The sequence below is a fragment of the Marmota marmota genome, unplaced genomic scaffold (assembly GCF_001458135.2).
Source record: "Marmota marmota marmota unplaced genomic scaffold, marMar, whole genome shotgun sequence".
Lineage (NCBI taxonomy): Eukaryota > Metazoa > Chordata > Mammalia > Rodentia > Sciuridae > Marmota > Marmota marmota.
In genome coordinates this window covers 1,926,567-1,939,287 of record NW_026000272.1, presented here as the reverse complement: position 1 = coordinate 1,939,287, position 12,721 = coordinate 1,926,567, and the positions used below count along the sequence as shown (strand labels likewise).

The following is a 12,721-nucleotide window of genomic DNA, read 5'->3' as shown; positions in this document are numbered from 1 at the left end:
AATAGACAGTGTTCACTAGGGTACAGATGGTATTTGAAACTAGGAAATCCATCAATAGCACCTTGAGAGTGATCATAGAGAGAGAAGTGATGAGAGGTCTGTGTCCTGTCATTTCACAGAGACCAGCACATTGATTCAAAATTCAGTCAGCAGTTAATTAAGAGTTTTCCTAATGTCCTATCTCTCTTTAAATAGCTAACTGTGTGAGTGTACTCTTGAGACAGTTGCACTGTTTAAAATTCTTAAAATTCACTTTGAATTTCATTTTCTTCTATTGCTAATCAATCGCTAATACTCTTTAAAATCAATATGGACATTTTGGTCTGGAAATCTTTTTTTTTTTTTTTTGGAGTAGCATTAAAAAACAAAAGAGCTATTTGCAGCCATAGAAAATTGAGGTTTCAAAAGTAATTGTTACTCAAGATAGAAAGAAATAGTGTAAGCCTGGTCTGAATTTTTCATGGTTGTTTGTTATATATCTCGGTTTTGGTTGTAATTTCATGGTCAACAAATCTGGTGAAATTTATTTTGTGAAAAAATCAAAGGATGTACTATTAATACACTGCTCCTTCACATTGAACATTAAATTCTTTTTATTGTTGTTGCTTTCTGCCTTTTCTAGCCATTATTTGCATTTTTAAATGAAGAGAAGTTTAATGTGGATGGGTGGACTGTTTATAATCCAGTGGAAGAATACAGAAGGCAGGTAAGTTGATAGATTCTGTTATCTGGTATGTCTTGCATCTCAAATATGCATAGTGACACAATGTCATCAGTCATGCCTTCTGAGAACCAATAACATCCTTGCTAAATATCTTTTTAATGGCATGTAGCTCGTTCTATCACTGTGTAACTTATAAGCTTGTTCCACTGCCACATTCCAACTGTTTCCTTCCCTAAATGAAGAACATCAGTTTTGTGTTGTTTATGAAATGAATTGTATGTTTTGAGTCTAAAAAAATCAAACTTCTATACCTTACTTGGATTCATGTTGCTATGTATTTCTAATTTGGGGAGATTAACTATTACTGGCCATTAGATTTAAATCACATTCATTCTGAACTAAAGATTCAAATGAAGTCGTACTGTCTTCCTATAAGGCTAACTTCCACGAGAACACTGATGAGTAGATATTGTAATTATCATACTGCTCTCCTATGTAAACCTCACCTACATGCACGTTTATTTTCTGTAATAAAGAGGCATGATATTACATTGCTGCTGTTCAGGGACAAAGATCTCTCACAGCATTTTCTAGAAGACCGGGAATATATTATGTAACAAGAGCCACAATTTGACCTCTGGTATAACCAAATCTGTAGCTAGGAATTTCACAATGGATTTTTTCATAGTTCTTCTACAAAGCTCTTCACATAATTGGAAAATTTTGTTGAATGAACTTGAAGAATCAGATCAAGCCCCCATGGTATGTTTGAAAAGGCAGTGAATGTAAAACAAAACTGCAGAGCCATAGGCTTGAGAAGAGCCTTTAACCACTACTTATCCCACCACGAACCTGGGTTGATTTCCATTTTTTTTATATATTCAGGTGAGGTAGTATGCCCTATTCTTTCCATAGATCAGTTTGAGACTGTTGAGTGTGTGAAAGCTGTGTATACCTCTTATTTAATGATCTCTGTTCTGGACCGGCTACTGAGGTAGAAGGAAGACCATTAAAACATTTTGCATGTTTTGGAGACCTCTTTAACATTAAGTATTAAAATAATTTACCTTATTTCTGGAGCATTATTGACAATATTAAGACTTTTATTTAGTTCAAAGCTTCTAGCTTGGAAAAAAACAGTTCCTGTTTTTAAGATTGCATGCATATATGAACTGTTGAAGATATTTTGTTCTAGACTGCCATTATATTCGATCTTTTTTTCTTATAACTTTCTGATGGGACTTAAAACTCTCTAATTGGACTCAACATGAGACTCAACATCTGTTTGGTCCGTGGTACATAGGGCCAGACCTAAAGAAAAGGTACAATGTCTGTCCCCAAAGCAAACACCCACCTAGCTCACTTTCATGTGTGTATTTGTGCATTTGTGAGTATGGGGAGAGAATATTCCACCACCTCTGCATCTTGTCCATAGTAGACATAATTTTGTTGGGAGATGATAGATGGGAGGTGTCTTCTGAGTCTCCCTATCACATTAGCAGTGTGCTTAAAATGCAGATGACTCTGCTTCTCACACAACCTATATATATATAAAGAGAGCAAATCATCAATCCCAAACAACTTGATTTAAGAAACTCATTGGAGGTGGCGAAATGAGCCTCCCCAGAGGGGTTTTCCTTTACTTCCCCTCTGTGATTTTCTTCATGAGCCCAGCCTCTTTTCTCTTGGGAGCAGACTGAAGCATTCTGTCTGTTTTGAGCAGGGAGAGAAAGTTGCCTGATCTCTTTTCTATCATCAATTAGACAGAGATTAATATTGCATATGGTATTTTCTTTGGGGCAGGGATGCATGGGTGGGTGATGAACTTGGGTTTATCTGTGTTCTCTAAGTAATAATGAATATGTTGTCATGAAATAAAGGAAGACCTCAAATTCAAAACAATCTGTATTTACAAAAGATAGTTTAGAATCGTGGAAATCACCAGTGTTTTGTCTTGTGTTCTTACGTTGTCTAGATTATTGATTTGACACCCTTGTTACAATAATAGGTAGGTCATCATCACCTTGTGATCAGAGGCATGTGCACCTAATGCTAGAAAGGAGAAACGAGGTCCAAAGTCAAATCCAGAGATGAAGTCATGCTGTGCTGATTGAGGATTTTTTTTTTCCTCCAGGGCTTGCCCAATCACCAGTGGAGGATAACTTTTATTAATAAATGTTATGAGCTCTGTGATACTTACCCTGCTCTTTTGGTGGTTCCCTATCATGCCTCAGATGAAGACCTCAGGAGGGTTGCAACTTTTAGATCCCGAAATCGAATTCCAGTGAGTACTTTGATTAACATTTCTCTCAATGAATGCCTTTTATTCTGTAAGAACAGTAATCAGGTAATTCAGAGAAACACTTTTTTGAAATTTCATTTCATTTAATAATTATCAAGTGCCTTCTGAATGCAAAACACCTTGTCAAACAGGAAAAAGATACAAGACAACACCTGCAAATCAAGGGTTAAAAAGGAACTGAGGTAAAGAGCTCTATGTGGGAGAGGGCACATGAACCAAGTGCTATGTGGAAGGAAGGAAGGATGTACACAAAGGCTCTTTGTGGTGTCTTCTTTGTAGCACGATACCTGACCTGTCATAGGCTCTTTATAAAAGTCAGATGAATCATGATGGAAAGAACACACTATCTTATGTTGTAGAGTATATAAGTTCAACCTCTTACGTGGTTACTAAGATGAGTTTGTCCTACAGTCAAGTACAGATTATTTGTGTAACACATTATTGAACCTTGTTCACAAAGTTTCCTTTTAGTCCTTAAATATTTATGGATATGTCAGACTCCATTGTACATACATTTTGTTACTAAAAAATTAGAGATTTTTTTTCCTCAGTTATTTGTAAGGATCTGTCATAATAAATACATTGGGTTTTGTTTCAAAATAGTAGATTTTTAGAAACAAAGGTTGAAGAAATTAAGATTTAATGTCATCTTGCCTTAAACTATTAATTTTAGACATTCTTGTCCTTAAAAGGATTATTTGTGAGAAACTTTGGTATATTGTCAACCTAAAATGAGTTGTAACTTTTAAAATTCTCTTGATTCTCTGACGATTCATATCTTTGTGTTATATATTATACTTCAAAGTATGTTCTTCAGTTCATTTTATTAGAAATCAGTGCTCATGAAGCTAAGGTTACAGGTTCAGTAGGCTTATGCTCTGCTTGGAAATGTTTTTCTGTGCCAGAACCATAGACCACATCCTAGCTCTAGCCTGTTGTCTTGCTGGTACATGCTTTTACCCATAGGGACAATCAGGCAAGGGTAATGTGGATTGGTTTTGTCACTTATTCATTCAGTATTTATTGCACATCTACTATATCAAATATTTGTGTGTATGTATCTATGTGCATTTCATGGAGATGGGGCAGGAGAGGAAATGAGACAACTGTGCCCAAGCCACTGTGCCTGTTCTGTGATCTTGATCCAATGGTCCCCATCATAATGAATGAATAGGACTCCACTGCAGAACAAATAAAATCTCCTTTTGTATATAGCCATTTTATTAATTATTCTTACTTTGTGGGTAGTGGCTACCCATTTAATTTTCCTAAAAACAAATATTAAGGCAATGCTGCCCCTCACCTTTACATATTTATAATGCTCTACTATTAAGTATTATTTTACCTGGTAATATGCCCTTTCCAATATTCTTGCTAACTATCTGACTCTTGAATGTAAGTCTCAGAGTTTTCACTCAAAACCTATGTGTCTTTAGTGTGAAATCACTAGTTTTTGGTAGTTCTTTTTTAATATAATTATTTAATTAATTAATTTATTTTTATGAGGTTTTAACGATCAAACCCTCGCACATGCTCTGCCACTGAGCTATAGCCCCAGCCCTGATAGCTTTTTAAAAGCCCATATAAAAATATAAAGTGGTTGAAAAATAGCTTGTTCTTTTGCATATAAATAAGATATAAAGTATAATAAAGTATCAGTGGGTAATGAAATTGTAGAAATGCATTAATTTTTCCATTAGGAATACATATTCCTTTGTTCTCAAACACGTTTGTCTTGATTTTGTGGAAGTCTTTATAGGTAGTACATGTTCATTTCAGACATTTTAGAGGATACTGATAAGGAAAAGGGAGTCTGCCACCTGGTGAGAGCAATGATATTTTGATTATATATACTTCCAGGCTTCCTTCCATGCATTTATTTATTTATCCAAAAAATGGAATTGTCCTATGCTTCATATCTCAATCTATTTGTTCTTCCCAGCAATATCTCCTGATGACCTTTACATAGTGATAAATATGATCTACTCATATTCTAGTATGTAGATGTATTATTTAGTTGGTTTTCAATTGTGAGATACCTAGATTCTTTTTTAACTTTTTGCTTCTTAAACAATGCTGTGGTACGTGCTTGAGTTGTGGCTCAGTGGTAGAGCATTTGCCTGGCATGTGTGAGGCACTGGGTTCAATCCTCAGCACCACATAAAACTAAAGAAAGAAAATAAAGGTATTGTGTCTATCTACAACAAAAATTTTAAAAAACATAATGCTGTGGTAAACATTTTTTAGTCACTAAATTTCTGTGTACATTCTTAGTTATCTGTTAATTCAAAATATTAATTTTAATAAGAATAATATAGTATCATACACTTTAACATGACTCATAGTAGGTGATACTGTGGAATGAGCATTATTTGTACCCATTCAACTCTATAATAAGTGTTCTTTAAAAAAATCTAATCAGAATGCCCCCAAAAGAATTTGTGAGGCAAAACAACTCTGGGGAATGGAATTTCCTAACATTGCACCACAGAGACAAGTGTGATGGGGGGAAGAGCAGGCATTGGCATAGGACAGTGTCATTGCCTTTGACCGAGTTAAATTCAAACTTGGTAAGAGATTTTATCAAATAGTAAATCTCTCAAATATGTAGTAATTTGCTTTTTTAAAGGAGGTCTTATGTCTTTTACATCTCTTGTTACATGGGCTATAGGAGGTAGGCAGGGCAGGGCTCATGTTCGCACTGTAGGTTAGGAGGGGGAGGTTCAGGGCAGGTCAGTGCCTTTCTTGAAGATCCCTGGTCCTGAGCCTCTGCACACTTCTAGGCAGGGGATGCAGTGGTGTCTAAATGGCCTCTAGCATCGTGGAAGGACTTAGCTATTTGTTTCTGATAATGAATGAATATTATCATCATATAATCTCTCCTCAGAAGTCCATTGTCATAATAAAACATCAATTGTTATGAACATTTATGTTTGCCACTTGCCATCATAGGCAACTTCAGAAATGTCTTGGTATTTGATTTTATATTAAGTATGCCCAAATGATTATGCTTCTTTTATTCTTGTGTCTGCATTTCATTTTTGGACATGACATTATTAGCTGCTGGCCCCGCCTCTAGAAGCTAATGTTGAGTCTGTGTTTAAACATTGCATACCTTAAGGGCATTATTCCAGTGTTCCCTGTAGCCCTCTGTGTTCACTGATTTTCTTCCCATTTGACCAAAGAGGAGAAGGAAACCAGAGAGGATGTGAGTTAAGTGCCTGAGTTTAGAGCTGGCACATGACCCCAAAGCCCACAAAGCCCACATATTATACTATGCCATACTTCTGCAGTTCTCTGTTTTTATATATACATATACATACATAAATATACATATATATAAATACATATTTGTATCTATATATATGCATGTGTGTATATATGTATAGATACAAATACGTATATACACACATCCATTTATATCTATACATATAATTCCTTTTTAATTGACACATAGTAATTGTACATATTTAGAGGATACAGTATGACATTTCAATATGTGTGTAGAATGTGATGAGATCAGGCTAATTGGCCTGGCATCTCAGAAATTTATCATTTCTTTGTTCTGGAAACATTTGATATCCTCTCTAGTAGCTATTTTGAAATATTTTACTATTGTCCATTTTATTTATCCTGTGGTCCTAGAGAACATTAGAAATAGGCCTCTCCACTTTCAAGAGATCTACTTCCCTCTGAGCATTCCCAAGCTTAAGTGTACAGCTCAGTAGTTTTCAGGATGTTATGCTATTAACTCTTTTCACGTGTTTCATTTCTCATGCGCTATAAGCTAGGAAGCTGGGCATCAAAAGGGTTAGAGAAATCTTCCAAACTGCATTGTAAAGACTGGCAGCTCTCTTGGCAGTCCAAAATCTTTGCTTCCTTAAGTTTTCTTCTTCCTGCAATTGCAACTGTTGGGGAAATGACCTGTAGATGTGCATTAATATTGTGAGCAACATATTATAACAGAGACTATTTCCTCTGTCACTTATTGCTGAAGTTGTTTCCATATGATAACAAATCTAGTGCAAGCTGTGGAATTAAAATAATATCAGAAGCTTTCTGTTACCTTTAAGTGATAAAACTTTCTTGAGATAAACATGTAACTTCTTGGTGCTAATTAATAAGGGACCAGTCAGATAATTGGTTTGTCTGATTCTGAGTAGTCCTCAGTGTTCAACATGTGTTTCTGGGTACTTACACAGTGAAATTGCAAACAGATTCACTTCTTCATAATGGTTAGTATTTTATTTTTTTCATTTTTAATTATTTTCCTGAGACTTGGTTTCTTGATAGTTTAAACTTTTTGAAATAACCATAGGTGCTGTCATGGATTCATCCAGAAAACAAGACGGTCATTGTGCGTTGCAGTCAGCCTCTTGTTGGTATGAGTGGTAAACGAAATAAAGATGATGAGAAATATCTCAATGTGATCAGGGAAACTAATAGACAGATTTCTAAACTCACAATATATGATGCAAGACCCAGTGTTAATGCAGTGGCCAACAAGGTGAGTGCATTTGATGATATGATGGAAACTTAGCTCACATAGAGTACAGTGTCTTCTTTGAATGGTTTTGCAATGGTATGTCAACACATGAGTTTATTGTTACTTTTAATTTATTTATTTTTTGAGATGGGGTCTTCCTATGTTGTCCAGTCTGGCCTTGGACTCCTGGGCCCAAATGATCCTGCTGCCTCAGCCCCCAATTAGCTGGGACTATAAGCCCATGAGTTTAAATTAGTAGTTAAGAAAACTAGTGTTCTTAAATAGAAAATAATATTAATTAAAAGTTTGATTAAAATCAAATGAAAGTGCTGGGGTTGTAGCTCAGTGATAGTGCATTTGTCTAGCATGTGTGAGGCACTGGGTTCAATCCTCAGCACCACATAAAAACAAGTAAATTAAATAAAGGTATTGTGTCCATCTACAACCGTGTGTGTGTGTGTGTGTGTGTGTGTGTGTATGTATGTATGTATGTGTAATCAAAGGAAAATAAACTTTAGGTAAATAGGCATGTCTAGAACTATAAACTATAATGAACTTGAGTTTTGTCTTGAATCTCAGCCAAGTTAGAATGTCCTTGGAGCTCTTTGGCTGTGGTCTATCACTCTCATTGTACTAGTGGGGCATCTGTAAGAAATTGTGGAAAGCTGCAATTATTAAAATCATAAATTTGTAGATTTGTCCAAATTGTACAGACACGTACACTCACACACTCAAATGTACATTCTTATTAATATAATTCAAGTAATGAATAGATCCACACATGAATTTTCCTGTCACACATACATAGAAGTTTAATATTTTTCAAACAAATCTTTGTCAATCTTTTTTTTTTTTTTTTTTTTTTTTTTTTGCCTGCTTAAGCAGAATATGCCAAATGTACTTGAAATTGATTAGGGTCATCATTGAACATCAGTAACTGCCTGTTATTGCCTCAGAAGCTGCTGCATGGTGGAAGGCTGTTTGCTTCTGTATTAAATGGCCCTTTTACCTTTGATTTCTCCTTTTTTGTTTTTTTCCTCCTATCATTGCCAGCTGTCACAAATGCTCACAGTGGGCCTGCCCTGAGTTACCCACTCTCATTCTGCCTTTCAGATTTATTGTTTCTCATCAGCTGTAGGCTTAAATTTCATCATCTTTAATACTTTGCTTATTCCAAGGTCATTTATATGGCATCTTCAATTATTCAGAACACACATCAAGAACTTGAAAGCAAAGCAAGTTTTTGATCAGCCCAGATAGATAGAGCAGCTTCCTAAATGGAATCTGTGACATCTTTCTCCACTAGGGTGTGCCAGACTGTGGGTGAGTGTGGGGCTCAGCTCTGCATTATTTGCACATGGATCATCTATCCTATACATTTAGTCCTGGGGAGACCCTTCACCCCATATGTACTTTTAGATAAGTGTTACCACAGTTGCTTTTTGTTTAGAAATTATTTTGAACTTATATGTAAAGCAATCAGGAAGTTTAAATAAGTCAATTAGGAATTATAATAAAATATAATATAATATAAATTATAATAAAATTACAAAATATTTAGGAAGTTAAATATAAGTGCCTTCTTGGATTATCCTTAATTTTATATATTACGCTTCTATTAACTTTCATATATAATTAGGTCTGAATACATGTATAAATGCAATATTTCCATGTATTTGGCCTGAAACAGATATTATGTGGCGTTAAAATGAGTGTTTAGAAAGAATATTTTAAGATACTAAAATGTGTGAAATGCATGCTTTCATTATATTAACTCTATGACAACAGAATTCTTGAGTGCCCTTTTAACATTTGGGAAATGAGCCTCTGTTTCTAGTCCTCCTAGGAATGAATGGAAGCAAAATATTAAGGGGAAAGAAACTAAGCCTTAAAGAGCTCTGGATCATTCTTTCAGAAACCACACTTGGGTTCCCCTCCTCCCCAAGCCATATCTGTCCCCTTATTATGTACATCTATAGTAACAGGCCCTTGAACCTTCATACCATTGTACTAGTTAATTTAGGTTGTTTCTTTCTGTCAAAGAAAGGAAAACCAAAGAGAAGGTTTCAAAAGTAACCAGAGTTGGAGAATTTGAACTTTGGGTAACTCAGTCTCTGCTTGACTAATTGATTTTTACCCTTTCTGACTTCTGTTCTCTTTGACCCTAATTGCTCTTCCCTCATGGATATATAGAAATTACAATCCAAGATGTAGCCCCCAACATCACATCATTTTAAATCAAACAAACAAACAAAACTCAGTTGTTGCTAAGATGTAGCACTAAGCCACTTCTATTTTTGTGGCAATACATCATGATGAGTTAAAGTGGAAGCATATTACTGTCTCTTTTGTCAGAAGCTTTGGCAATGAGTAAAAGGTGTATTTTTCTTTCTTTATTTTTACATAACATTTTCAGTTATTTATGAAAGGAACACTAGTGTCAAGGATCTCTTTGAAAACCACCATAATTATTTAAAAGGCACACGTGCAGAAGAAGCAAGTCCTCTGCTGGGAGGCTGACTTGTGTCATTGTATTACATACTTTCAAAGCTATCAAAACATAGGCCGGCCCCTTCCTCCACACTCTCTGCTGCATTTTACAAAAGTGACTGCCAGGAGGACAGGAGTGCCTCTCCCGACACTCTTCCCTGAGGCCTGGATAACCAAGAGGCCAGGAAGTTGGTCCATTTGTCTTCTTATTTATTAGCTAACAGCTCTTTAAAAACAGCAAGGCAAAGGTTCATTGTCTACTTACTACTGATGCTGCTTAGAGCAAGTGCTAAGGAGATATTTTTGCCTGAATATATTTCCTTACCTAGAGTCTAGAGATCAAAGGCCTCTGGCTGGCTACATAGGTCTCCAGGTTGGAAGTTCAAGTGGGAACCTTCCTTCTACTGCAGGAAGCCTTCTCTATAAATACCCAAACTCCAAAACAAAACTGTAGGTTACTTTGTCCCTTCCCAACCTGGATACAAGCTTATATTCCTTCCACTGTCATAAAGAAAAAGAAAAGCCATGTTGTAGTGAAGGCACATTTGTCTGGGGTCCTCCTCTTTCCTCTTTGGCCCTAGGCAGATGTTTCCCTGCTCTCCTCCTAGAAGCAGTCAGAACTTAGCATAATGTTGCTTTCTTTTCAAGTCTCAAAACTTTTTCTTAAAGGGCCTGAGGCCATGTGTCCTATGGCATTTAAAAACATTTAAGCAGAGTACAGCCAGGTTCCTAAACAAAACCACTACTGTTCTTTCTGTCAATGTGGAAAACAGACACTCTTCACCATGCTTTGGAAGTGAACCAAAGCCTCCCCTGACAAGTTAATACTTGCAGGTGCTATGTTAGGTAGTGGCCATCTTGTCACCTCTAGGAACTTTGTGTTATTTGAGATCACACTACATGCAGTGCTCTGTCCTTCATGTTTGCATAGCAGAGAGGTAGTCATGATGTAATAGAAAAGATGCAGCTTTGAAGGTACATTAGACTTAAATTCCACTAGCTTTAAATAGCATCTCTCAGTTTGTTTTCTCATTATTGGCCTGGGTCTGTTTGACTTCAAAGCCTGTCATCTTCCTCTAACTTATCTTGTCCTATGTGAGTACTGTGACACAGCCAGGGGTGCCTGCTGCTACCTCAATTTCACTGCCTCCACCTCCCCAGACGAGTAAGTAATATTATAGCTACAAAGCTGATAAGAGAGGGGAAGGATCTTTCAGAACTTCTTTCCAGATCTAGAAGAACAGCCAGTAATTACAGTGTACTTTGAAGAATTTTGACTCATGAATCCCCAGAAAATTGCTTGCCTTCTGTCTTTTTTTTTCTAACTCAAAGTATGACTAATGTTTAGGCTGACTATTGGTTAGGAAGTCAAGTCACATCAATTATTTGTTTAAATTGGAGGGGTTTGTGTTGAGATTTGAAAGAAAAATAACTCTTGAAATAGTTGTGCAACTTACTGATAGAATATAAAACCTAACTTATTGTTTTGTATGTCTTGTTTCATAGGCAACAGGAGGAGGATATGAAAGTGATGATGCATATCATAACATAGAACTTTCCTTCTTAGACATTCATAATATTCATGTTATGCGGGAATCTTTAAAAAAAGTGAAAGACATTGTTTATCCTAATGTAGAAGAATCTCATTGGTTGTCCAGTTTGGAGTCTACTCATTGGTTGGAACATATCAAGGCAAGTATATTTTAAAAATTTGTATATGTAAAATAAAACATTTGTTTAGTGGAACAGGATACATTCCTTATATATTTAAAAACTGAACAGTGAAACTATTCATAGTAGAGGACTTTACATTTGATAGTTTTATGTTTCTTTATAGTTTGCTTACCTAAATTAAAGATTTTATAACATCACTGTAGCTTATTTTTAGAGTTTGGAAAGATGTGTCTTTCAGTCTTGTCAATAGTAAATAGTTCAGTCTGTCATGCAGGCTTATTTAGGAATAACCAGTTTATCATCTAGCCATTATTGGGTATGGCCCCCATGGACCTTCAAAGAAGTAATTTTTTAAAAAATGATCTCAAATTGAATAATTTTAAAGAATTAGTTTTATACTTCTATAAAGTCCAATTCTTCATCATGATACAGCATCAAAGATCATTTTCTCTTTTTTTTTTATTGCCAGCGATTGAACCTGAGGCCTTACATATGGTAGGCAAGTGCTCTAGCACTAAGCTACTCCCCCAGCCCTAAAAATCCTCCATTCTTAAAAAGTACTTGAAGCTATCTAAGGGAACTAACACTTGAAGCCATTTAATTCTATTTAAAAAAAGCTTACTTTAAAGAGGTAAATTATTAAGATGAATTGTTCTCTAGTGAAATTATATTTCCTACTTAATAGAAATTTTTAAAATTTTACCTCTTATACTTTCATTTTTAAAATTTTTTCCTAAAAAATGAATTGCACAAAAATTAATTGTAACAACTAAATGTAATGTGGTGTACGGATGGGATTCTGGAACAAAAAAGGACATTAGGTTCAAAACTAAGAGGATCTGAATAAAATATAAACTTTTAAAATAATAAGTTAATAATAAACTTATTAATAATAAGTTAATAGTGTATTGATATTGGTTCAGTTGTTGTGACAAACATATGATATTATATGATACACTGTAGTTGTAACAACTGTACTATGTCAATAAGACTGGAAATTGGGTTGACTATATGGAAACTATCTTTCTATAGTACTTTCTAAGTTTTCTATACATCTAAAACTATTTATTTATTTATTATTCTACTTTATTTTTTTTTTTTTTTT

The 12,721-nt window shown here is 35.2% G+C and overlaps 1 protein-coding gene across 4 annotated transcripts in view; it reads left to right on the top strand.

The window, feature by feature from the left end:
- Positions 1-12,721, top strand: part of Mtm1 (myotubularin 1) — a 74,829-nt gene that overhangs the window by 40,318 nt on the left and 21,790 nt on the right. For 3 of the 4 annotated variants that reach the window (XM_015498015.2, XM_015498014.2, XM_048797036.1), the window contains 4 exons: positions 623-706; positions 2,799-2,948; positions 7,285-7,473; positions 11,449-11,634. In XM_015498015.2, coding sequence (XP_015353501.1) covers positions 623-706; positions 2,799-2,948; positions 7,285-7,473; positions 11,449-11,634 — 609 coding nt within the window. Of the gene's footprint in view, positions 1-622; positions 707-1,584; positions 1,599-1,936; positions 1,987-2,798; positions 2,949-7,284; positions 7,474-11,448; positions 11,635-12,721 lie in introns of those variants that run through there. The other variant, XM_048797038.1, reaches the window with a different exon arrangement.